The sequence below is a fragment of the Hippichthys cyanospilos genome, chromosome 6 (genome assembly GCF_059441005.1).
Source record: "Hippichthys cyanospilos isolate Australia breed blue-spotted pipefish chromosome 6, RoL_Hcya_1.0, whole genome shotgun sequence".
NCBI lineage: Eukaryota > Metazoa > Chordata > Actinopteri > Syngnathiformes > Syngnathidae > Hippichthys > Hippichthys cyanospilos.
The window spans coordinates 21,679,612-21,706,968 of NC_142374.1; the positions used below are offsets into that span (position 1 = coordinate 21,679,612).

General features: G+C 37.9%; 2 protein-coding genes across 12 annotated transcripts; one reads left to right on the forward strand and one right to left on the reverse strand.

Moving 5' to 3' along the window:
* Nucleotides 1-1,087: 1,087 nt before the first annotated feature.
* On the reverse strand, nt 1,088-26,390 carry LOC148422776 (uncharacterized). 8 transcript variants are annotated; one of them, XM_088417165.1, is made up of 37 exons: nt 25,628-26,390; nt 25,436-25,524; nt 25,155-25,284; nt 24,381-24,472; nt 23,424-23,563; nt 22,014-22,113; nt 18,522-18,771; nt 17,084-17,363; nt 16,903-17,017; nt 15,677-15,850; nt 15,463-15,569; nt 15,247-15,384; nt 13,982-14,130; nt 13,379-13,458; nt 13,239-13,299; nt 12,887-12,931; nt 12,568-12,780; nt 12,242-12,325; nt 12,118-12,164; nt 11,042-11,503; nt 10,733-10,887; nt 10,369-10,617; nt 8,951-8,987; nt 8,707-8,809; nt 8,257-8,534; nt 6,755-7,085; nt 6,198-6,691; nt 5,511-5,663; nt 4,846-5,021; nt 4,673-4,766; nt 4,014-4,091; nt 3,774-3,908; nt 3,595-3,707; nt 3,025-3,097; nt 2,355-2,603; nt 1,490-1,535; nt 1,088-1,342 (listed from the first exon to the last, which is right to left on the reverse strand). In XM_088417165.1, exons 8-37 carry the CDS (start codon nt 17,284-17,286, stop codon nt 1,245-1,247), a joined length of 4,740 nt encoding a protein of 1,579 aa, XP_088273291.1. In that variant the 5' UTR covers nt 17,287-17,363; nt 18,522-18,771; nt 22,014-22,113; nt 23,424-23,563; nt 24,381-24,472; nt 25,155-25,284; nt 25,436-25,524; nt 25,628-26,390; the 3' UTR covers nt 1,088-1,244. The 8 variants fall into 8 exon arrangements, 7 of the variants coding, with proteins under 7 accessions (XP_088273291.1, XP_088273290.1, XP_088273286.1 ...); XM_088417164.1 differs by having other exon boundaries at nt 6,198-7,085; nt 10,369-10,614; XM_088417160.1 differs by having other exon boundaries at nt 6,198-7,085.
* LOC148422777 (uncharacterized) lies at nt 19,635-27,357 on the forward strand. Of its 4 annotated transcripts, none has more exons than XM_088417168.1 (14): nt 19,635-19,822; nt 19,991-20,101; nt 21,632-21,817; nt 21,939-21,975; nt 22,156-22,228; nt 23,293-23,428; nt 23,562-23,628; nt 24,410-24,550; nt 24,668-25,016; nt 25,184-25,263; nt 25,482-25,588; nt 25,705-25,774; nt 26,228-26,306; nt 26,955-27,357. In XM_088417168.1, the coding sequence occupies exons 2-14, from the start codon at nt 20,037-20,039 to the stop codon at nt 27,311-27,313; spliced, it is 1,749 nt and encodes a 582-aa protein (XP_088273294.1). In that variant the 5' UTR covers nt 19,635-19,822; nt 19,991-20,036; the 3' UTR covers nt 27,314-27,357. The 4 variants fall into 4 exon arrangements, with proteins under 4 accessions (XP_088273294.1, XP_088273293.1, XP_088273295.1 ...); XM_088417167.1 differs by having other exon boundaries at nt 19,635-19,795; XM_088417169.1 differs by having other exon boundaries at nt 19,635-19,795; nt 21,737-21,817.

Genomic DNA, 27,357 nt, shown 5'->3' on the forward strand with positions numbered 1-27,357 from the left:
AAAGGGAGGATATGTTATCCATTCAACTTCTTACAAATACAGAGGTTACCAAGTTAATATTAGTGATTATGGTATTGTAACAACCTCGTAGCAAAATCTCGTATCTTCATTTTATTCGCCCGTTGTTCACATGGGTAGAAAAGCGACGGGAAAACGGATTGGGTTTCCTGTCGCCATTAGACCAGCTCTTCCGGTCGCCATTGCGCTTTCTGGCGGGCACTTCTGATACTTCACTTCCGGTATGTGATTATTTTGTTTTTCTTATATATTTATATATATTTTTTATTACTACTTTGTACACACTAGTATATGGAAAGCAGATCTCCGTTTGATAAAATTATTTAATAAACCTAAATGGAAAAATTCTGAGAAAATACTGTCGTGTGTGTGTGTGTGTGTGCAGATATTAGCACTGAAGACATTCACGGTCACGTGAGTCGGTTCTTGCGTTCCACAAGGAAGAAATGAAGAAAAGCATTGGCCGTTTATTGCACTGGATAAGGCAATTATAATAAAATGTAAACGATTACGCATTTTGAAGTCATTTTTACAGACGTGGCTCAGTTTATTCAGTTTAATTTCATAATACACGTGTTCACTGGATGAGATCTTATAAAATTACCTATTAAAAATATATTCAAAACAACTAAGTACAGGATCACCAGACTCCTTGTGATGAGCTGAAGTTGAAGATGTTACAGGAGAAGCGAACGCAACAATTTTCTTTACAATATGTTGTTTGCAACCCCACTAGTTTCAACATGGGATTCTGATTAATATTGCGTTTATAGAATTTGAATTAAGCAGCAAACTTCAAAGGCAGGCAGCCAATTTGGAACCTTCTGTCGCTGCAACATCCAATCACAACTAAGGCCTGTAAATGTCACATGACTAAACTCAGAAGGATAGATAGGTGAATCATGATTGTTCATTACCTGAGCCCTGAAAACGTTCCATGGAGTCTTTTGTCTTAGATGGAGGTTCCATGGAGTCTTTTGTCTTAGATGGAGGTGCAATTCATTGTAGGAATTTAAACCAACAAGAAATTTATTTATTACATGCAATAAAAGCTGACACCAGACATTTTTGTATGATTGTTTTATGTTTTGTTAAAAAAGTGGTATTGTAATATACTGTACATGTCATCTACAATTACTACAGTGACTTATCATCAGTCAGGATCAGTCGGTGATAAGTTGCATTTCAACCAAACCTCCCCCTTGCATTGTCTTACTCCAAACGGCTCATACTTCATGGTTCTTCTTGAGGACATTAGCATACTGCTGCCTTGCCCGACTCACAGGTGACACGCTCGCCGAGGACATGTCCAGTTTCACAGAAGCTGAGGAAAGATGACGCGCCCTTGTTACATAAAATTAAACTCCATCATCTCATCGTTATATTCCTCTTTTTTTAAGTCGGTTCTAGAATGTAAAGAAGGAGCCAACAAGTGACTTCGGCATCACTGATGCATTATGGGCGTACTCACGATTGCCTAATTCTCTTGACATCGCTTCATCCAGGTCTTGCCGCATCTGCAGATTTAACAAAGTGGGATTCATTATAAGGACAATGCAGTACAGTGTAAAAAGAATACCATCAAAAGACAGAAATAAATAAAGTTCTACACCCATTCAATCCCAAAGACATGTTTTTACGTAATTTTCTTAAGAGTGCAGACTTTCAATCCTGTTAAGGTATATATTCAAAATTTTTTCCACGTATTCTTCTTAAAGGAGGGTCTAAAAATGGCTAGTAATAATTACTTAAGGTACTGAAGCAATTGATTACTTTAGGTAAAACTAATCAATAAAGTCTAATGTATATTTTTGTTTTCATATTGCGTACTCTCATTGTCTGTTACTGGACCCCAAGTCAGTCAAAAATAATTAAAAAGCAATAAAAAATCCATCTTAAAGAATTTTTGCTGTGTTCTGCTGAAAAAGTGTTTCTCGATACAGGCACTTCAGGGGCTACCCGAGATTTTAACTGAGTTTCTGCAGGTATCAACACATCTAATGCTTTTTAATGCCGTGACATAAACAGTACAGTGTTCTTTTCAAATTAAGAGCAAATTAATTGGAGAAAAAAAATGCAAAATCTTTGCCATGTGGGATCATGGGAAGGTTGAAAATCATAGCCAAAATGACCTGAATGAGTTGGACATTTTGAATGGCAACACATATTTTTGAAAGCCTGATTGGATGGGTATTTTGAGGTGAAAAAAGTGGAATTGTGGGAAAACATTTGAGAAATGTCACAGAGACTGAATGGTGAAATTAGGCGCGGTAAAAAGATGTCATGAAAATAACGATAGAAAAAAAATGACGTCGGACAGACATTTCTCCACCAACCTTTACCAGGTAATCCTCCACACTTGGTCCTTCGTTCACAGGGCTGAGGGTTTTTGAGCAATGGCATCTGTATTGGGTACCCGTTGCATTGGCCCCTGACGCCAGAAAACCTCCGTCCAAAGGAGGTCCTTGGCTCCGTCTCAGATTCAGCAACTCCTCCTCCAGCTGTCTCCTGGTCCTCTCCAACTGGCTGCGGGAGGACACCTCCCTCTCCAGTTCCGCCTGAAGTTCGTTCACTTGGTGACTTAACTGAACAAATCAACAAAATTCAAGTTGGAATGCGACGAGACCTCAGGATCTTGCGAGACTCAAACATTACAAGATCTCTCGTTTCTGTTCTTTTTTTTAAGCTTGTCTAGCCACCGGTGCAATGGAAAACAACAGAATGTGCTGCATGTCATGACAGTAAAACAGGCTGCCGAATGCTGTGAAAAGGCCAGCCGGAGCTTCAAAATAAAAATGGCACAAGCAAATAACGCAAATGCCTTGGCATGACATGCTCTTATTTTGAAGCTTTACCCAGAAGCATGTCGCAACAACTCTTTCTACGCCACAAACTATTCTTCCCTCCCGGAGTGAATCACGAGTAACGACTCCTCATATAAAACAACACAACGTTATTCTGAAATCACATTCAATCGCCAATTCCGTATTAGCAAATAATCCAAACCTTTTCTCTATCCGCTCCACTCGTTTGTAGGTCCTGCAGTTTCTTCTTGGCGAGTTTAACTAGACTTTGTAGCCTATGCAGGAGTGAAATAGAGATGCTTCATACATGTGATTACATAGTCTCTTTAGCACAAATAATAACTTTAGCAATATACAATATAAAGTAATGTTGATAATGCTATACTGGGAACAATGTTGAAAAGTAAATCTTTGAATTATTTTGGAAAAAAATGGATGTATTCTTATATAGTTAGAGATAAACCATATATATATATATATATATATATATATATATATATATATATATATATATATATATATATATATATATATATATATATATTATTGTAATTAACATTTAATGCATTGACAGACTTTTTTTTTGCCCGAGCTTGAAATGCTCGACTGCATTTGAATGCACCATGTGCACTGCATTTTTATAGCTGTAGGTAAACTTTAAAGGGTTATGAATCCATATTTCAGGAAGAGAGAATTATGATACCTGTAGTTAATCACCCTCCATGGGTTTTTGTGTCAAAATTGTGTGACAAATATAAAGCAAAGCTTTCACCTGTATATTTCCTTCTGAAGCTCTGAGTTTCTCTTCATCTCCTGTTCTAGACGAGAGTCTGCAGCTCTTTTTTGCTCTGTTATTTCCTCTGCTTTCTTCTTCTCAATTTCCGCCTGAAAAGCAACGTGTTCACTTAGCTATCTATTGTACCGTTAAATTGATGTCAAATCGATGAGCACCTGAGTGTTGATGTCATTTTTTTCCTTTTCCATCTCTGCAAGACGAAGTCCTAACTTGGAGCGGCTCTTCAGCTCCTCCTCCCACATGAACTGAGTGTCCTGGGCGCTGTTTGCCAACACGCTATGCTTTTGTACCTGAAAAGAGGAAGGACCAGAAAAATAGTTTAAAAAAAAAATAGACAGTAGTTATATTAAACCAGCTTCTTATTTTCAGTAAGGATGACAAAACGTACCGCTCACCTCTTTGTTAAGTTGGTCCTCTAATGTAAGCTTCTGACTTTGAAGATTTGTCACCAAGTCTTCCAATTGAACTCTCGTCTATCATTTTTTTAATAATAAAAGAAAATCAAATTTTAGGATTCCAGCGAGGAATTAAGGAATAAGAGAATAGAAATGCACAACCCATAAACAACCCGCCAGTAATGCAAATGTGTGTATCTGTTCAAGGTGTCAATTTATGAAACAACTATGAAATCAAACTGAAAAACTGTGAATTTATAGTTGAGCTCAAATAGAGGTTTATGTTCACTAAAAAAATTAATTATACAGACATTATCGAAGTATTGATTTTAAGTTTGAACTGCAATGTAACTCTGCAGTATTCTGTCGGGCGTTGTTAAAAATCTTCCATTTTGTAGAAATATGTTAGTGCTAAAAATGCAGGCATGTTCAGTCTTTTGAAGATAGGAAATGAAAGAAAACCAATTATAAACTATCTTTCTGCATAAATATTTGATGTTACGACCCGCGGCTTGTAGTCCGATGGTTTTTTTATTTTTGCTCAATTTTTGCCGCCGCGCCTTACACAACAGAGCGGTTTATAGTCCGAAAAATACGGGAAGATTGTGGTCATGCTGAGAAAACATCGGCTGTGTCTTAGGAAGTTATGCAGCACTCACCCTTGCGTCCTCCTGAGCCACCTTCTGAAGTGCATCAAATTTGTTGGACTGTTGCTTTGCAGAAGCCTCCAGCCTGATGTTGTCCAGCTCCAGTCTCATGTGGCATACAAGGACGGGACATATTGGGTCAAAGAAGCACAAAGTCCCGTCCATTTTAATGTAAGTGTATTTACCTTTGCACAGCCTCCTCAAGCCGTTTGACATCATCGTTGGAAGCGGCCGCGGCAGCTTGAGCTTCCTTATGCTTCCGCGTTGCAATGCTCAGTTCTTTTACTCTTTCATCCAAAACGCTTGCTTGCTCCTTTATTTGTTTCTCAGCTTGGATGCATTGAGCTTCTTTTTCCTGTAGCTAAATGATCAAAGAGGGAAATCTTCAAAAGTACTGTGCTTTCCATATATAAGGCACACCGGATTATAAGGCGCACCCTCAATTATTGACATATTTTAAAACTTTTTCAATGACAATATAGTAATAATCAAAGTAATAACAATAATAACTCAAATAATAACTCTAAACTCTCAATAGCATAAGTCAATGTCAATATGACCAAACTTGTTCAAGTGTAAACACACAAAAGAAACAGGTAAAGCTTACTTTATGACTTTATTCCCCGTCTACGACTCTCAATATTGGTCCATATATAAGGCGCACCTGATTATAAGGCGCACCATCAGCTTTTCAAAAAAAATAAGCCTTATAGTGCGGAAAGCTGAAGCTGTCATTGTTGCTTCTTAAATGTAAAAATATTTATTTGCAAGAGCCGTGATTTGATGTGATTTCTGACAAGTGATCTGATTACTTTGAAACATCCTTCAAACATCAAACGGCTTCTTTTACCCTTCCTTTAAGGCTGTCCATGTCTTTTAGGAGCTGAGTCTTCTCTTCCTCCAAATCGCTGCGATAGCGAGTGCTGAATTCCAAAGACGCTTCACACTTGGAAAGCTTCTTTAATGACTCATCTAACTCCTGCTGCAGAAGCTTCTGACAATTCTGGGTACCCAAAACAAAATTCAGACAACGTAACTCAACATTCACTGCCAATTGAGTTCAATTGACTGCTAAAGATGTCAAAGATCAATTTTTACGGGCCTGGCAGTGAATGAGTTAATTATTCCACTTTCAAAAAAAAAAAAAAAAACATTACTTGTCGTTAAAAAATTGACTTAATCTCCCACTTTGCAGAAAAACCTCCAACTCATTCACTACCATGGACGACAATAAATGTCAAACATCTGTTTGTATGTCTGGCAATGAAGGATTTAAAAAATATTTTTGACTTGTATAGCTGTCAATGGGAGTGAATGAGTTAACTTATTCACAAATTCAATTGCCGAACAAGAGTTTCAAGCTCAGCTAAAAATATATATTTTTTTTACTTCAATATGACTTATTCACAACCAGCCCAGTAAAGATTGTTTTTTTTTTTTTTTTACGTATATAGCCGACAGTAAAAATTCATCTTTGACATCTGAAGCCATCATTGACGATGGTGAAGGTACTCCTATTATCTGGTAATAATCTTACCCGTGCCTCTGTTTTCTCCTGCTCTAATTTCCGAACAAGAATTTCGAGCTCGGAAGCCTTACAGCTGAGGGCCTGCGCATTTCGCACTCTTTCCTCGCAATCGGCCCGAAGCTTGACCAAGGCGTCATCGCAACTCTTTTTGGCGTCCGTCAAAGCATTCTCATGGGCGACGGCTTTGCTGAGAGCTTCCTCCAGCCGTTGCCGTAGCAACGCGACTTCGTTCTGAGCTTGGTTGAGTTGCTCCTGAGCGCTTTGTTGGCGCGACGTGGCTCGACCCACCAGATCCTTCCCGGCCTGCAGAGCGGCCTCCAGCTCTTTAACGCGCAAAGCCGTCTGCTCGTTTTGGCGCTGCGTGGTGTTCAGCTGCATGGTCTTCTCCATCAGCTGGACCTCACATTGATGTACATTGCTCTCCATGGTTTTTGCATGTCCCTTCACCTTGGACAGCTTCTGGGACAACTTGTCAACTACTTCACGGTGACTGATCACTTCCTCTGGAAAGAAATATACTCGATAAACAAAAGGAGAAGAGGAAGAACAAAAGTGCAAATACTGACTCGCAAGTCGCTGACTTTCCTCCTTCTCTTGAAGAAGAGTTTGCTCAGCCTCATCCAGGCATGTGTGGGTCACCTGAAACTCAGCTATTAACTTGCTATGGGCCTGTTTTTCAATCTCCAAATGGTCATTGGCTAGTTTCAGCTCAAACTCTAATGAGGTAATGGTATTGTCGTAATGAAAGGAATTTTCTTTCTTGTTTTTAGCAGTGAGTCTGAGTTCCTGGCGAAGATCTTCAACCTGGTCCTTAAGGGCCTCGTTCTCCTCTTCAAGGTTTCTCTGTTTGGTACTGCTGTTGGTCTGTAAGTCCTCAAGTTCGGCTCTCAGTTGCTCCTGAGAGACAAGAGGGCATCATGTGGGGTTTTTTACAGTTTCAAAGCAGTTTCTTGTTGTCTTAATTCAGGGTGCATTAATTGCAATCAATTCATCAGTCATAAGTGAGGCATTTTTTCTTATAGCGTCAATCTAATTTTTAATCTCAAACTTGACCTCACAGCACCTTCGATAAAAGATGTGCAAGAAGTGATATGCATTCTTCGTAAAAAGAGGCTTGCTTACCACAGAAGCAGCTCAAGTTTAGCCTATCACATCAATGCAAAGCACCCATCTAAACGCTAATGATAGCAGCAAGGATGCTAATGTAGCAAGCCATAGCAAAGCTCTTTGCCAAACTAAACTCAAGAACGAGTCGTATGACTGAGTCAGGGATGGACAAAATGGACAATATTTTCAAGTTTAGCCTATCACATCAATGCAAAGCACCCATCTAAACGCTAATGATAGCAGCAAGGATGCTAATATAGCAAGCCATAGGTATGACCGAGTCAGGGATGGACAAAACGGACAATATTTTCTTTTAAGGTAATTCTAATTATTTGTCCATTGGCAAAAGAAAACAGCGCCATTAGTAGGTGTCTTGTCTCACCTACTAGTCAAAAACATGATTCAATGCTTTAAAACAATTAGAATCAAATCAGAACTAATACAGTGAACAATTTGGACATCAGGGAATGAAGTTTTCACCTTAAATACTAATGGTGATCTAAAAAACTGTAAAGTTAAAACAGTTTACTCAGACACATTTAACCCAATAAAAATAAGTATTTTTACACCTATTAAGAGTCCAGACTTTCAATCCCAGGATCTGAATTTCTTTTTTCAAAAAGTTTCAAGCATTAGGCTCAAGTAGGGTGGAAAAACAGCTGGTAGTAAGCTTTGTAATTAAGTACTAAAGCCTTACCTAAGTTATCATAACTTTAGTCCTCAGTTACCTAATTGGTAACTATATTAATCATTTAAATTCTTATAGTTACCTAAAGGAAAAATTGTAGTTATCTAAAATTATCGATGTTTTTGTACCAAAACTTGTACTAAGAAAGTAAATATTTGTAGAACGTCCTTTATCCAAAGAGAAAAAAAGAAAGAAATACAAATTACCTGGGTTTGAAAGTTTGAATCTCAAAAAAAACAAAACAAAACAAAAAAAGATGTAATGGGGTGACACCTCAAGATTATTTCTTCTTTTACACTCCTCTTCCATTTCTTTCAGCTTGAAAAGTTGACTGTTGACTTTCTGATTGAGCACATTCAGCGTGTTGTGCGCACAAATCATTTCGGCTCGTCTTTGATCCTCCTCAAACTGGGCAGACCAGAAACTTTGCTCCAAGACATGTTTCTCAATTTCCAGTTCTCTAAGCCTCTCTTCGAAAGCGTTATGATGACCATTGGCTTTCGGCACGCTTTGCCCATCGATGTCCCGCGGGTTCTTCTTACTTCTGGAGCCTGAGGAATATAAAATGTCGGTCCACTGCTCAGTCCTGTCATCATCATCCTCCAAATTGAAATCGAAAATCGAAATCTCCTGTTCTGTCGCTTTTAGTTCTTCGTTGCTAAAATCACCGTTCGACAGTTCGTCTGCAAAACATCGGTCTGCCAGTAGTGATGAACTGCCCACCTTTAGCGACTGCGTCCGGTTTCTGAAAGTGGAGGGCGACGTCGCTGTCTTCCGAAATGACACCATCATCAGTATCTCTGGATAGCTCGCTGTCTTCAGTGATCTTATCAAAGAAAAACATTGGTTAAACAGAGGAGAATGTGAAAAGTGATGAAATATTGAAAGGTCGGGTTGAATGTTATGTTTACAAACGTTTCTGAGACAAAAGTGGCAGACCCAACCTTTAAGAATCATTTAAACTTACTGTGATAGGACTTCTCATCCTATCCACTGATTGCCACCTGGTGCAGACAAAAAGAAGGGTTAGGGATCATGACATGGCAAAAAAATCTTTCTTTCCCGTAAAAGCACTTCGAAAACATGGTTTGCATGTAGACAACAAAAAAAAAACGACAAATATGCTTTTAACATGGTTGTGTTTCTGTGGAAATATATATATATATATATATATATATATATGAGTTATTGTTGTGGCTGAATAAAACACTTTGTTTAAATTACAGCAGTTTGGTTTTCTAAATGTATTTGTAAGTATAAAGATATGGTCCGCTTGTAACATTAAAATAAAATGTTTTTGATGTTAACGTCAGTAAATCAAAAGTTTAGAAACAGATTCAAATTTATACAAAATGTGTGTATTTTTCCCTTAATTTGTAAATAATGGTCATGTAGACTATTCAGTAAGTTAAGGATTATTTATTAAAAGATCATACAAAATGTTATTTAAACCAATGTGGTTACTCTTCAAAGTAGGTAACTTTTACATACATGACACTTTACCACATCTTGGTATTTCTCAATTATCTTTATGATGTGAATAATGATTTATGACCCTTTCAAGAGTTCATATCTTGAATTTCTTGACCTGTTAATGTGTTTGAGAGCATTTGATGGTGTTTCCAAACTTCTGACAAGTCCTGTAAATGATTCGACTACTTTATAACTATATACGGTATTTATTAATCCCTCCAAGAATCCGTGATTGCGTAATTTACCACTGATTTCACAGACCTCTGCGGAATTCAAAGTCGTCCACAGAATACAAGGCGTGGTGCAGAATATTACATTTACATGTTGTTTCAATCCCAGCAGCCAGACGTTGCCGTTAGCTGGATGGGATATAAGGCTATGTTCACATGTTAAATCTGATCTTTTGATAATCTCGTTCACCTTACAAACACATTTGGACTTCTAATGTGAATGGAATGCGTGGGTGATGTGACAAACATACGCACAAAGCGTGACATCGAATGACGCGCGCAAAAGACGACATCACTAGGCAGTGTTTACCGAAGTGAGGATTGTCCAGCGTACGACATCACTGGGAAGCTTTCGATCACGGAGACATCTACTGATTGTTTTGCACACTCTTGGACCGCTCTCAAGCTTTAAGAGGTAATCACCCGAAATGGTTTTCATTTCATTGGTGTGTCTTGGCAGGGATGATTAGTGAAATTTCTTGCTTTATCACTTGAGTAGGGACCATCAGTTGTGTAGCGCAAAATACACAGACGACAGCACAATTGGACAACGGCTAACATTCATATTTAGATCTATGAACTGAAAAATCATGTTACGGCAAGACCAGTCAGCTAAATAAAGAAAAACGCGACTTTTGGTTTGTACCGTATGTTCATAGGCACACATGCGTGGTGGCATTACCTTCCATCATCTTCCGACAGATCACTTAAAGTGCTGTCAAACCCAGAGAAATCCCTGCCGATTCCACTGCTGTTCTTGATGACACTGAGGCCACAAGTTTGGCTAACCACAGTAAGCTCGGAGACGTCCTCGGTCTGGCCCTTGAGTTTGATGTTTGAGGTCAGCTGAGGTGCGACTTGTGATTTCTCCGTGGGCTCATCAGCTTTGTCGTTGAAGGTCAGCCTACGTGCGACCGGTGATTCCACACTGCTGCCCCGAACGGAGAACAAGGCACAGAATAGACCAGTCAATAATCGGTTTTGACGTATGAAGCAAATGTTTTATTTTGTTAGACATGAAAGGAAACATGCACAACAGGACATACTTCTGAGAGGCGCTCGCTTTGGGTAGTTGATGAGGAGGTTCAGTTTTAATCACAAAATTTGTCTCAGGTTGCTCACTTAACCTTTCTGATGCCCTTCCACTTTTGTCACTTGTAGCATTGGAACTGCTCACTGACATGGAACTCTCATTGGCCACCTGTATTCAAATATCACAACAGAAAATGTTTGAGATCATTTTTCTAAGAATTCAAGAGTTTGACATTCCGAATTCGCAACCTCTGGGGTAAAATTGACACAGAATTCACACGACTTCGGTAAGAGGACGCTAACAACGCTAACATCAATCTTACCTCGCGTTCTTCTGATTTAAGGCTGTGAAAAGACCCAGCTTTGGTCTCATTGGTTGTCTTGTAATTAGTGGTGGAAACCGGCGGAACAAAGTCTACACAGGTGTCCTTCTTCGTTGTGAGAGACGGTGGTGCCTCACTCTTGGGTGATTCTGGGGTGATGATGTTCTCACGAACGGGGAACTCACAGACTGTTATTTTCTCACTTTCCAGGAAGCCGCCAGCACACTCATCCACATTATCTTCTGATCCAGAGTCCCACTGCTGGGGTTCATGAACTGAATGAAGAGAAGGTACGTCCTCCTCATTGTTTGACTTTTGGTCCTGTTTTTCTTCGTTAACACTTCCCGATTTGGACAGTGCGCGAAACTTTTCTCGGAAATGTCTCGCAACATTACTCAAGACGGATTTCTCCTCCTCTTCTTCACTAAGATGCTCATCCCATGTCTGAAGTAGAACTGTCTCCTAAGGTGTCGGGGGGTAAATGAAACAGACCCCAAAAGAAAAATAAAAGGGGGGTTTACCTTTAGTGATTGTATCTGTAACTCATTTGATTGCCAAAAACGGATTTTTAAGTTCTTAGCTAAAAGATAGTCCAAAACTGGGTGTTACTAAATGAACTAAACACTAATAACAAAAATAATTGACTAGTTTAGGTACTTAAGGTAATCAAATACTAAAATAATTGATTACTCTAAACATTCAAGTACTAAAGTAATCGATTATTTTGTGTAGGTAGGCACTAGTCAATTACTTGAATACATGACGTGATTGATTACCTTTAGTGCCTAAAGTAATGACTAACTGTTAAGTAATCAATTACTTCAGTTCTTGATTACCTTGAGTGAATAAATGCTTTAGAAATAATTTGGGGAAAATAACTGATTACTTTAGTGCTTTATTCATTTAGTATCAGCCATTTTTAGATCTCTTTTTACCAAAGAATTGAAAAAAAAGGAAAAAAATTATATAAATGAAAAAAAAAGTCTTTAGAATTTAATGTTAAAAATACAAACTTTATCAGACTCTAAAACACACGTTTGCTGATGAAAAAAATCTCGTGATTCGGTGGTCATCACCTTTTGTTGCTTTTTGCCATCATTCGTCACTGAAACTTGAGAAGAACCTTTAAACAGAGGCGAGATTTTTACAAGAGAACATCAATTGTCGTCGGACTGCTCAAAAAATAGCAAATATTTTTACCTCCCTCAACTGCTTTCGGAAGCTGTTTGTCTGTTTTGAGTTCATGACAGAATGAAATGAAACTGTCTTCGTCCCATTCGGATTCTGAACAGGTGCAAGTGAATAAAAGTAGTCATTAAAAAGACAACTATGTATTTGGCCGCATTTTACACAGTTTCTGATCCTTCTTTGCTTAGACAATTGAAAAAATAATGAATAAATAAATAAATAAATAAATATACACCTACTTGTGATACAATGTCTAGACTTTTGAACGATAAAAGGTGTCTGGGATTGAATGACAATTGTAAAGTGCAAAACCTTTAAAAAAAAAAGGCAGTTCTTACCGTCACTTTCTTGTAAAATCAAATTTTGAGAACGGGAATGTAGAGATACAATATTTTTGTCATCTGGGCTGTCTCTGATTGGCAGAGCAAAGGACGCTTTTGGAGACACGTGAGCCACGTCTTTTAGAGATGAACTGAGGCATTTTTCAGGCTGAAATTCCTCTTTGCATCCAGACAATCTGCTAAAACTGCCATTGCTCGATTTGATTGTGTCTGTTGTATCAGTACAAAAAAAAAACATGCACACGGTGGAACATTTGATGAAGAAACTTTTCATGGCGTTTTCAGCTTGGGTCATGATATTACATTTCCAAGTTACCTTCATTACTGTCAAATTTTCCAAAACCAAGATCTTCCATCGATTCTGTCAAGTGAAATAAGAATCCAAAACCTTTCTTAGTAATAATTTAGTCTATACAATTTGTCTACACACAGTATTAGGATTAATATTATGTTAGTGGAATATGAATTAAGCGGCAACATCCAAAATGTTGAGAATATTTGTGTCCATATTAAAACTTTTTCCATTTTCATACGGCTTTCAGAATTGAATGGATTCATTCAAATGCTGTCTTTAAACTAGCGGGGCAGCATAGAACATATTATTGTAAAGAATATTTTGTGTTGAAGACACTCACATATGAAATGAAATGAAAATAAAACAGACTTACCGAGCTTTTCGGAGCTCTCTTCGCACTGGCTTAAAAGCCTTTCCCATGTGTTCATGTCTTTCTGATGAAGGGGAAAATCGTCTTGAAACTAAAAAAAAATCAAAAGCTACAGCTAGCTCATTTTCTTATGTTAGGCCTACCTCTTTTGGTTCCTCTTTTATATAATATCCAGCTTTGGTATCAACACATTGGTTCAAGGTGTCATTATCCCCTCTCGGAACTGTTACAATAAAAGGATAATACAATTAGCTTCACCGAAAACATACATGATAGAAAAGTATTTTTAATATACGTCTATGAATCCATTTATTTTCTATAGCCGCGTATCCTCATTTGAACACGTTTACCGGCCTTTGATTTCAAAACGTATTAGAGGTGTGATGAGCACATTTAAAAGGTGTCAACTGAAAACAACATTAGAGTTGCTCAGGGTTGTTGAGGTAACAACCAATCACAGCTCACCTTTTAGGGAGTTGGGCCTTGTGGCATTCGTAAACTGAGCTATGATTGGTCATTACCTGAGCTCTTGGCAACTGTGATGTCATTTTCAATAGACAGGAAGAGGCAAAATGGCCACCCCCCGGAATGGATTAAAAAAAAAAAAAAAGTCGATTCTACTGCTTAGTTTTTAAGACATTTTTTACAGGCGTCGTGAACACAAAACATGTTTGATCAACACTTCAGTGCTAATGAAGTGAAGAAAAACAAGGACAGTAATCAAGTTTATTGAGAAGCATCAGCACCTCTGCTCATGGACGGTCCTGCTCCAGATTCAAAGACTCTGGTATAGTTGCCTTGTTCTAATCTATTGATGCCTTCACATACAGATGTAGAAGCCAAAGAGGCCACCGGGTTCCTTTTAGTGGCGTGTTCAGTAATAAGGAGGGCACAGCTACAACAGAATCAAAACATCAACATTAGGTCATATTTTTGGTCTTTAAAAAGTACTCAACCCCAAAATTGTCTTTGTGATAATATGTCTGAACACAACATTCATATTAATATATGTGGGATATGACTTAAGAAGTGAAACTGTCGTTTTGCCACTTGCTGGCAACTGAAAATGACATCACAGCTGGTCAACCAGGTACAACCAACTATGGCGCAGCTTGAATATCACATGACTAAACTCCGAAAACAGGAAGGACGTCAAACCATGAGCAACTGTGATGTCATTTCCCAGCTGAAAGCGATTGACAAAATGGCCGCGCCCAGGGATGGATTAAAACAAGTCGATTTTGCTGCATCATTCATTATAACATTCGATACCAAATACATATTTTTATGGGTTTTTTTTTTGGTTTGTTTCATAAGTGCCCAGATATTCAATCACAGCTACTTAATGACATTTTTTTTTCAAGTAGTTGGCTGGAAAAATGTCTAAAAATGGCTTTTGCTAAATGAATTAAGGACGAAAGCCTATATTACTTTTGGGAATTAAGCACTAAAGTAATCAATTACTTTCGTACTTAATTATAATCTATCGAAACTCAACTAAATGGCAAGGCAATCGATTACTTTAGATAATAAAAAGCGCCAAAGTAATTCATTATTTTGGTAATTGAGTGCTAAAGTAATCAATTACTTCATGTTCCTAAGTACTAAAGTAATAAATTGCTTTTGGTCATTTAATATTAAGTAATGGATTACTTTAGGTACTAAAGTATTACAATAAATAAATACCAAAGTAACCAATTACTTCATTACATAATTAGCTAAGGTAACTGATTACTTTAGGTCTTAATTCCTAAAGTACTCTTTAGTCTTAATTCATTTAGTACTAGCCTTTTTTAGACCCTTTGGCCAAGTACTTGAAAAAAAAATGTAAATAATGGGATTGAATGCTAAGATTTGCATTGCAAAATTGCAGAATTGAAAAAGAATATTGCAAAGAAAATTTCTGGGTCTGTCTCTTGCTAACCTTTATAAAGTTTGATGTTTGAAAAAAATGTGGGCCAATTCTAAAGGTAAGGAAGAAATGGAAAAAAAAAAAGGGAGCAAATCTTACGCTTGATGGCGATTGTTTATCGCGTAGTCCTCAGCTGTCATTCCTTTGATATCCTTCAGTGTAAAATCGGCTTTAAACGATAAGAGCATTCGCACCATGTCCATTTGTCCATTGCTAGCAGCTATTATTAATGGTGACCTGTAGGTTTGTTTTGAACAAAGAAACCACTGTCAACATGTTGACATTACTTGAATTGTGTATGGTATTAGCTCCAACCTTTGGTATTTGTCTAAAATATTAACATCGGCGCCTTTCCTCAACAGGAACTCAGCCATTGCAGTGTGGTTTCCTCGGACCGCCATAGCCAAAGGTGAAAGACCTTTCTTCAAAACGAGAGATCACAGGCGTCGGAATTACTTGCGCTAAAAAAAAAAAAGAAGCAGTAATTCAATGTTGCAAGTGTTTAGGGTGGACAGTGAGATGGAATCACCAGATTTTTGACATCGAGGTCAGCGTCTTTCTTCACCAGCATGACGATGCAGGAGAGTGACTGGTTTTTGGCAGCCAAATGTAAAGCCGTGTTTCCGTCCGCGTCCGCCAAGTCGGGATCGGCTTTGTTCTCCAGCAGAATGCTGACGCAGATATCATTCTGGCATTGCACGGCCTGGTAACATGCAGAAAAATCCATAGCTTTTCAACCTCCATAATCAGTATTTCGGTAAGTATCAGATCAGCCTTGTTTAAAAATCGGATGACCAAATCAATTTAAAACTGTGTGAACTCCAGGCAACTATTTCATAAAAATTCTCAGCGAACTTCATAGGAGCGTCTGCTGAACTTTCATTTTTGTTGAAAACTATGGTAAAACTAAAAAACATGTCTTTACTATATAATGTTCTATATGCCTCCACTATTAATGTGGTATTGTGCCAGCTGTTTTTCATTTATATCAACTAAAAATGACATCACGGTTGCTCAGGGCTCAGGTGATGACGGCTCACCTGTTTCCTGTGGATGGTCATGTGATTTGCAAGCCGAGTCATGATTGGTTGCTACTTTAGTTTTTTTTTTTTTTTTTAATTGAAATCGAGGTAAAATGCCCAACCCCTGGGATGGATAAAAAATGGTGGATTTTTCTGCTTAAACCATATTCCACAAACACACTTTTTTTTTTAAAGATTTTCTGACACATTGCAGACCAACTACTAGACACATTACAGACCAATTATTACTAGTAAATAAATTATTTTAAAAAAATGTTAGTGCATTTTCTGTATTGTCGTTTTCAGAAAATGAATGGACGAAAATTAAAACATGTTTTGATCAATTTAAAATATCTCATTTTTATAAAATAAATAAATAAATGGATATTGTACAAAACTGAAATGTTCAATAAACATGCTTAACTGACTAATTTTCAGCCCATTATAGATTCTCCTCAATCCTGACAGGAAAAAAAAAAAATAGATACCCGGTATTGAATTTCTGGATGTATAAAACATTTTGGGTAGGGAACGAGTTAAAGACACTTCACCAAAGTTAAAAGTATAGGAGTTTGCTTTAAAATTTTAAATCGATGGCAGTAACTTCCCTTTTACTGAAAATGAGTATCAGTTTTTGGCTTTTTAAAATACAAATAATCCTTTTAAAATACAAATAATCAGTATCGTCCCTGAAAAAAATGGTATCGTATATCTGTAGTCATTCTTGACTCACCTTCATCAAAGGGGTCCTCTTTTGGTTGTCACAAAGATTAATCTTGGCTCCCTTCCCAAGTAGGAACTCCACGGCGCTAGTATGTCCATTGGCGCTGGCCAGGTGAAGCGCAGTTCTGCTCAGAGAAGAGGATGTTTCGAGTATCCAGTAGATTTTCTGGCACTTTTATAAATTCACGTACCTGTTGTGTGCATCAACCTTATTAACACTATCGCTGCACATGGTATGCCAACGCAGCTTGTTCACATCACCCTGCCAGGCAGCCTTGTGCAACTTTTCCATCTTTCTTTTTTTCACCTTGTAGCCAGCAGGTGGACTACCATTGTCTGGTGAATTACTTGGTGTTCGTATCTTGTTGGAGATGTTTGCAAATAATTTCTTCATCTTGACACAGCTGTAGCGCAGTGACGTAATTTAATTGAAGTAGAATTATCACTGTTGGCAAAACGTTATCTTTATTCCTGAAAAAAATGTAAAAGGTTCAATAGTCTTGGTGACTGCATGTAGAGTTTTACTGACATTAAAATGCAAAATAGCGTCAAGACACTGCACACACTAAAAATCCTTTCCTCCGATCAAATCAGTCTCCATGGGAACCCGGAAATCATAATAGCATATGAATTATTTACTACTAATGTTAATGTCCGGCCATGTGTTCCTAAACACACATTTTGGCCACCTCAGCATTTCTACAGTAAAACGTAGCTAATAAATGAAACGTTGCTGTTTATTTGGCCGACATGGTGCAAAATCTCTCCTCAGCTCCGGAACCAAAATGAAACTAAAAGACATGGATAAGGTCTGTTTACATGAATACATTTTGGCCTGCTACTATTATTCTGATGGTTGTTACTGTAGATCTTATAACTTTTACAATTTATCATGATAACAACCTTAAACAGAATATAGAACCAACAATTACAAAATAAGTTATTCAAATTCAAGTTCGAACTTAAGACGAATATTATTTTAACTTCTGGTTCGGAGGGGCCTTTATGTGTCTTAAAAATGTTAACAACGTAAAAATTAATACTGTACTGCAATAAAATTAAATAAAAGGCCGAGTGTTTGTTAAACACCTATCAACACAAGCTTGCCAGTGACATGAACCGGAAGTAATTGCTTCATTTTGTTAGCTAAATGCAGAAGTTGAATTTATTAATTTTTGTGATATCTCATCGCGTTTAAACGTAAAACACATTATATTTAGCATGATGAAGTACTTATTTCCTGGTGTGGCAGCAATACGCTTGCATGTTTAAATAAACTTACCTGTTGAAATGTAAATTGTGGCCTGCGTCGTTTCGCGTTAAGGCAATATACTTCACGCGCTATTTTCTTTTGACAGACACCATAAGAGGGCTAAAATATTTATCCAAGCGACTGCCCTTGTCTATTTTGCTCAAAACGCAGCTAAATAATTGTTGGTCTACTTTTAAGTGCCGTCGTGATGTAGCTTATGATTTTGCCACCCGGATTCACGAGTGACGTCATAATAAAAGGTCAATGTAGCAATCAAATCATCACGAAATAAGTGCTACGCTAGCCGGTTTACAATGTTTTATTTAATTTACCAACAAAATGTAATTTACAAAAAAAAAAAAGAACTACGTACTCACGTTGTCTAACAGGGATGCTGGCCAAAACGAAACTTGATTGATTTTCCTATTGTCGTTATTGTTAAATGACAACTTCCTGCTTTATACACGTTTCAAAGGTATTATTTAATAACCTTGTGATTGTGTAGTTAGCATATATAATTATGTAGTTTTCTCCGCGCATGGCGATAGATGAAACAGCCGAACGCAGGATGCTTTCCAGCTGCTTTACTGCACGCCTCAAAGCAGACACATTCTCCAAGGTCTCCACCTAGTGACGTTTTTAAACGCCATATTTAAAAAAGAAATAAGATGGCTATGACTGTGTAGACACACACACAAAAAAACGTACTTTTCAAATATTAAAAAGTGATTGAAGTCCTTCTCGAAAACATAAAAACAAAATCATAAGGGACGGTACTAAACGCATCATTTACTGTTTAAAAGTGCGCCCCCTTTTGATGGAAAGAGGCCATGACACGCCGTCAGTTTGGGAGTCCCGGCGTCCCTCTTTTTTTTTTTTTAAACCCTGCTAACTCAGAAGATTGTGATTCTGTTTTAGGTTATCAACACATTACAATTTTGCAAAACTTTGAATCAAACTCAATGACTCTACAGGCAAGCCCATGTCAAAATTCGAACAGCAGGATAAATAGGACTCTAAACATGCAAACCACAATTCATGAATCAAACAGCTGCTGTACATTCAACTCCCTTTTAAACAGTTGTGGCATCTTGCGGGTTCAAGTGAGTTGCTTTGAGTATAATTGACCGCTAGATGGCGGTGTTTGTCTGGAAAATTACCATGACTGTTCCTAGTGTAAAACGCTGCAGCCAAAATAGTCATGATGGAAATGAGGGCTAATATATACCTACAGCCAATTTTTGATTATATTACATTGCATCATGTGATGCTGCTTTTTTGTACATTCAAGCAATCCCACAGGCAATTTATGATAAGTGCTTTTGAGACAATGTCATGACATATTCCCATCCATGATGTCACTGCTTTATATCAGATCTTTAAAGTTATTACTGTCCCCTATCACTTAAAGCACATCATATCCTCTTGGGATATGGCATTTGCAATTAGGTAAAAACATGTGATTGTTCCTGCATATTATCTGCGCGGCCTGTGTGATCAAGTTGTCATGTATAGAAATAGCAGCACACTGCATACAATGCCCATTAAAATGATTCAAGCAAATAACAATATTTGTAGATTAATATAATTCTGTTAAGGCAAGCAGTAGGTTTTTCAGGAAGGACCGCATGAAAACCATGTTCTCTTTTTGGTAATCCAACTTTGTTTCCAAGCTTGTGTGAGTAAAAACAAATGTTGAGTAGCATGATATATTGGTTAAAAAAAAACATATATATACCCAGGTTGTACTGGCGATATCTTTTTATTATGGTTATGTAAAGCTAGTGTGAATTGGTGATGAAAAAGACCAGTTGAACCCATTCACTGATCCTGACCTTCTGTGCAGTGGTAGCGGAAGCGACAATAGTGGAAGAGGATCATTCAAAGACAATATGAGAAGCAAAGAAATGTTAAATCAAACTGACATCTATTTGTATTCAGAGAAGCAGCCGGGAAGGTATGTATGCGCATTTCCATTTTGAACATGATTTTTTTTTTTGCTGTGTTTTTTTGTGCTAATGGAACACAGCTTTTAATCATAGTAATGCCTTCAATTTGTTCGCGGTAGTTGGCAGTTTGGCGTTTTCGCATTAAAAATCTAACAGCTACAAATTACTTGCGTCCATAATTTATTGCAGCGGTGCCTTCACTCTACGAAAATGCCTGTGACTCATTTAAATCTTATCTTAAATAAATGTTCCTCTCAGTGCTTTAAGAGAGAGAAAATATGCGTCAATATTCCCCAGTTCTCCCCTTATTCAACTGTTGCTAGATAAATAAAGCAGTGCAGTGGGTAATAGATCAATAAGTCAATAAATGAATTTACTTTTATAATAGGGAATAAATGAACAATGAAATCAGTTCTGCTTGAGTTTAAAATGTCTAAATGCATTTGAATGCACCATATGTCACATTAACCACTCCAGTTAGTGGCTAGCCGCCAACGCTGGAAACTTGATGGCATAATTAACTTGGGGGTTAATTCTTTAAGATAATTATCTTTATTTAATTTGTGCTACCCGAATTAGTCATTTTAGCATCTATAATCGACCACGATGAGAAAGACAATAACGTTAGAAAGGGGTCCTGCACTGAAATAAAATGTAACTTAATCTTTTACAGCCCCCCGAAAAACAGGAAAATATTTTTTGTTAATAAAACCACACTTGAGAATGTAGAGGAAAGGTATGTTGGCTCTGAAGTGAAAATCACAAAAACAGATAATTAAGCAAACAACACAAAAAAGAAAAAAAAAGAAAATAAAAAGAAATAACATAACACAGCATATCTACTATGAATATCACAAACAAATGCAAAGGAAAATCCGTGAAAAACAAACAAAAAAAAGCACAAGAGAAAGAGAAGCACCCTAATATTTTTTTGTGCATACATTTTTTTGTTTGTTTTTTTATCGTGATTTTTTTTAATATGACTTTGTATTTTTTTCTTTTGAAAAAAAAGCAAAAACGCTTTTTTATTTGTTATTTTTTGTTTGTGATTCCCGATTTACAGTTGTTTTGTCATTTGTAATTGTTTTTGTTTTCTTTGGTTTTGTCTGCTTTTTTTGTTTGTGATTTTTAATTTCTGTTGTGTTTTGTCTTTTGTAATAATTTTTTATTGTCGTTGTTTTGATTACACTTTTTTGTTTGCTTAGTTATTTGTGTTTGTGAACTTCAGGGCCACCACAGAAATGAATAAATGAAATGAATTTAAATTTAAGGGGCGTGGCCTATTGAATGAAGTCTTGAGCAGTACATTAGTTGGAGTCAAACTAAATATAAACAATGGGTAGTTTTCCGAACCCATTCCCATGCATTTTACTTCCTAAAAAGGATATATACTTTTTTCAGATGGCGCTAAAAATGCGTTTACAGAATTTATTTTCCGTTTTCATGCAATAATCTGCTTGGAATAAATCTCATTGAGGCATGGAATGGATTTTCCATCGTTGACTTTTATCATGGAGGTTTGCCTTGTGTTTGACTAGCAAACCACTGAAGGCATCGTCACTGTTATATCAGTGGCACGACGGTAGAGAAAAACCTGAAAATCAGGATGCAGAGACCATCTCACAGCTGGGGGTTTTTAACAGGACTCCCTCTGGCAGACCCCTTCCCAAAGTTCGAAATCTTGCTATGAACAATGACATCAATTTAAGTGACGATGACTTAAGGTATATATATATATATGCTCACTGGTCTTTTGGTATTAATGCATTTTGTGGAGAGTGGATGTTATAAATGTACACATCAAGAAAGCTGTGACATTTACCACAATGACTTTCTGTTTGCTAGCAACAAGTTGCCTCCCAGTAAGAAGCTGAAAACTCAGGTAACCGAATCTGTGCTTAGTTTAACTCATTTACCTACCGGTCAAGTGAAGGCCTTTGGGGCAAAATTCATTTTTGACGTCGATAGCCGTCACTGGCAGTGAATGAGTTAAAAGTGACAGTCATTCCAGTCTTTGGTCCTGAAATTCAGAAAACATGATACTGTATATTTACTTATTCAGCTTATGGACGATAGAGGTTCTGCGCAGGAGATTAAGGACAAAAGTTCAACAGATAGGACCCTAGAAGAAGAGGGTGAGCCCCCCCGTCCAGGACATATCCTTTATGCCCCCAAATCTGAACTCATTAACTCCAGTTAATTTTAATTGTAATGCCAAACAATGTTATAATGTTTTGTTTTGTTTTTTTTTAAACAGAATATCCTCCTGAAACCCAGCCTATTCATTTGTGTCCACTGTCGTTGGACTTTTGTTCTTGGTCTATATTCTTCTATCTTCTTAAACTGCACTACTAAGTCCTAGTGTTCTCAGTCGGGGACATCCTGGCCTTTCCAATGATGTCTCGGTTTTTGAGTGGGTTGCAATTAAATTTGCTGTCTTGCTGGAACAAAATTCACAATGGTGGACACAAATGAACGGACTGGGTCTCGGGTGGGCATAAACCTGGTTTGTAGTCTGTAGATGTTCACATGCTGCACTCTAAAAAGTATTTCGGTCAAAAATAATCAAAATTGAGTGAAAAATTGACAACTTTTTGGGTAATTTATATAGCCCAAAAAGTGGGTCAAATGAACAACCTGTAAATCAACCCAAATTTGGGTTGTTAGGTTGCTCCAAAATTTCCGTCAAAATGAGGAGCCTAAACTGAAAATGACTTCTTACACAAGGTGTTTTTTTTATTATAAATAATAATCAAATCATAAATAATAAATAATATTAGATATAATTTATTATTTGACCCAAGCAACCGGAATAAATATAAAATTGTTGTTTTTTGTACATCCAATCCAAAAAAAAAACTAATTTTAATGGCTTTTTTAAACCATACAATCCCGCCAGGTAGAGATCAAACTTTTTTTTGTTCCTTTTTTTTTGTTGGGTTCTTATTCTTGTTAAAATAAATATAATGCATAAAGTATTATTTTTCTGTTGTGACTAAGAAAAATGATCAAGATAAATAGCAACTTAAACATGCAATAGATATGATCATAAAAATCCGTGTAGTAGAGGTAATTTCTTAAATTATAAATAAAAGGAAGAAAAATTGCAAGACAAAGAGCAAAAACCTACAAAAGTTAGTCCTAAATAAAAATTTGACTCAACTGTTTTTAGAGTGTGCACTTGGTTTATTCTCACCAGACCCATTTAAGGTGAAGCTGGAGGACATTGTGCCCCCACACAACAAGCCCCCCACTCTGAAGCCCAAAGAACTCAAACCAAAGGAAGATATTAAAGATGATACCATGCAAAAAGAACTAGAACTAGCAAACCTCAGGTAGAAGCTTTTTTCTTGAGGCAAGGTCTTCTCAAGGTCTTTAGAAGACCATGATAGGAGATCTTCTTCTTCAAGGTCTTTCCCTGTCTGTGCTGTGCTGAGCTTGCTTATTTTTTTCTTCTTTCAACAACAGATCTACAAAACAACAGCAGGAAGATTGCCTTAATACCATCAGGCTAGCCCACATCAACGTATGTGAGGTAAGGAAGAACCGTACCAGGGGTGAGCTAAAAGAATGCTTCACATAAGAATAGGGATTCAGATTTACCATTTACCATCATTCAATTGATTTAAAACAACATATAAAAGAAATCGATATGCTTCACGTGCTTTTTTTTCTGTCTGCTTCCGTGATATGCTGGAGGTGCGCTGTGCAATGACATCACGCAGATGGAAAAAATTCAACCGGCCTGTGCTAATTGAAAGCAGTCTTGTCATGTTTTGTAAACTTGTGTAATCTTGTTATGGAAAAAAAAGCCTTCTAAAAGTTCTATTTTTAGGCACAAAACTATCAACTCAGCATTTTTTTTTTTTTGTATCAGTGACCAGTCAAGTAAAACACAATCAGGTATCGATGAACCCGAAAGTAAAAAGTGAAAACGAAATGCTTTGGAAGCTCGAGAAGAGGAACAAAACAGACATTTTGAATCGAAACAAATGAACGCTCAAAGTAAAAAGCGGACTTATCTAGCCAAATGGACGTTATCAATGGTTGCCATATGAAGAAGATGATGATGGATGTTATATTTAAGTTCATTGTATTTTAATACAATTTACTGTGACATTTGTTAGTATCATTGATACAGTTTAAACCTGAGACTTATTTTCTCTTTCACTGTGCGATTTTTGGGACTCCAAACATTTTTTTTGGAACCTATAGCTTGTTAGTATTGCAAGTCCCGGGAGACCCAAAATTTTCAATAAATAAAATGAGCGCTGAGGTGACTTTTACCCTTGTGGCTTTTGTTTGATCCACTCCAGCTTGAAGAGGAACTCCGACGGGCCCATAAGCAGTTGTCTCAGGAATGCTCCACGTACGCCCAGCTGCAGGAACAAATTAAGACTCAGGACTCCCCGCCACAACCCACGGAAGAGGACAGCAAAGAAACCAAACCAAATGAAGTATTTCTGAAATATTTTAGAAGACTGGCATTTAATTGCTGCTTAGAGACAGATGCCAATTCTGGAGAATTTTCTCTAGTAATTTGCAAAACTAATTTGTCACCCTGAATGTTTCAGGAACCAGAGGGGAGCCAGGCAAACAGCAACTCCAAACAAAGAGACCTTATGGAGGAGAATGAAGCTCTCAAGGAGCAGCTTGAAGGTCTTCGCCAAGATCTCAAACTTACGTGCGACAAACAGGCCCAAAGTGTCGTGGAATGGAACGATATGATTAAGGGATTAAAGTGCGAAGTGACCCTCGCCAACGCCAGGCTGGAGGTTCAGAGTCAAGCTCATAGCGCCTTGGAAGCCGAGACCCAGGCCGTCCGCTCCCGCCTGGCGGAGGCCGAGCAACTTCACTTGGAAATGGAGAAAGCTCTGCACCAAGAGAGGGAGGAACAGCAGCAACTTCGCGAAAAACTCACAAGTGAGTCGGGGTGGGGTTCTTGGACTTTTCTTCCGTTGCGCTAAATCGTCCTTAGGTGTGAATTTGAGTGAACGGTTGGTAATGAGTTAAATATAACGATGGATCACCTATAATTGAATTGTAAAAGTACTGACTGACCTTCAGTCCAAATGAAACCATTTCTCCAGGTGAGATGGCCTGTCAACAAGAGGCATTGACCGATCTGACCGAGAAGCTCTCCAAAGCGATGGCATCAGTGGAGAGCGAGGTACATAGTGGAGTGCCAAGTCTTTGTAAAAATCCCAGCAGGCCCAGAAAGCAATCATAATTCTTAGTAAAGACAGGTACAAATGAAAGTTCCAACAGTTTTATACAAATCCAAATATCAATTCAAGTTCAGTTGTATAACCTTTAAAAGATGAAGGTTAGGAAATAGATACCCCAAAGTCTTGCTGAAGCTGGCTCTCCTTTACCGATTAACCGCAGGAACGACAAGCCCAACAAACGAAGGAGGGAGAAAATGTTTCGGCTGCACAGGAACAGAGTGAAGAGAATGAAGTTCAGGTTGCTGTGGCCGAGGGGGATGTGCAAAAGTAAACACGCCAACAACATAAAATTCTGTTTTCGCTTACCTAGCGACTGCTGCATCAGTGAAGTGAACATTTTTTTCTCTTCACTCAATACGTCATGTCATTGTGTGCCATATTAGGGAGGCCTCTGCCAAGGAACATTCGACCAAATCTAGTAGACTTCGGCTAGTGGCTCAGGCTGATGAAAGGGTGAGTGCCCGAAAGTTTCCATGTTCTGCCAGAAAGTAAAAGCAAAAACAAAACGCTTTAGAAGCTCGAGAAGAGGAACATCTCGAGACTAGAGATGTTAAGGGCCACAATCCACCTTGTTTTTGATGTTTCCCCTCAATCGACACACGCAATTTAAATCAGGGACCTTATCGGGTTCTGTAAACCTTGATTTTGACCTGATTATTTGAATCAAAAATAGGCTGGATTGTGGTTCTCAAAGACCAAACATGGCAACAACTGTCATATAACAGTTATTTCTATATTGAGTTTGTTTGCAACGGACGACAAGCCAAATCAATACTGATTTAAAAAAACAGGTAACCGGTACAATGTATTGCATTTTTACAAAATATTGTATGTCATCTGCTTTAAAGAAATGAAACTCATTAGGGCAAGAATTCATATAGTGACATATTATGTTCACACATTCAGCGCACTAACAACACGGAAAACTGCAAAGAAACATCGGGTGAAGATGTCCCCCATTCCACGGGTCGAGACGCTTCCTTGGGTAGGTAACATTGATTCTAATGGCAAACGATGTCTAAATTATTGTTTAGAAACTTGGGAGCAATAATATGTTTAAGTGTACAGTGGGAAGTGCAACCTTTCTATTTTCTTTGTCGTTTCGGTTTAGTTGTCTATATACAACCACCCGGACTTGTTTTTATACACAACCAATCGTGAGTAACTATCTCAATTATGGCAGTACCGATATTATTATTAATGTAGTACTAACTGCGAACATTGGATGGCAGTGTTGCCACACTTACAACACAGCTTTTCCCTTCATCAATTCTAACTGAAGAATGGAAGTCAATCTTTCATATGGCAGCACCCATATTTGCATAGTCATAGCACACAATATTCTGTTGGCCTTCAAAGGTGAGTGAAAATTTTCTGGCCCTTAAGGTTTCCTTTTTCAATAACATTTGGCACTGAAAGACTTAAGAATGACAAAAGTAGAGCTTAGTATGCAATTTAAAGAAAGTAATTGGCGATAGCAAAGCAAAGGTTAAAAACAACCTCAAAGGTTGATTCGAATGGGACCGAAATGTTAGATTGTTCCACTTTTCCCGTTCATATTTAGGTTTTTTTTTTCCGAGTCTACATTGACAAAGTTGGTCAATATCTCATCTTGCAATGCGTGTCTTTGAAGGGCCCCGACTTCGGACGGCAGAGGAGGGTGAAGACACGGGGAGTGATAGAGGCAGCAAGACGGCAGACGGCAACAAGCTGACCGAGCAGCAGGAGAACGCTCTGTTCCTGGACCTGCAGCGATCCGGCTTCCAGAAAGTAGAGCGTGAGCTCAGCACCCTTAACACTACCCTCCAGAAGGTTCTGGAAGATGAGCTGAGCGCTCTGAATAGCCACCTCCAGAACCTCCTGAGCGGGACTCTCCCGCTTCTCACGTCCATTGACAACATGCTCCGGCGGATTGCCGACGACGATTCTCCATCGCCGTCAAGCCCGGGTCGGTCCAGGTGGAGTCTGCGGAAAAAAGGTGGCAAGTCATGAGGGGAGAAGAATTGATGGAGACATGGCGGGTCGGATTACTAAAT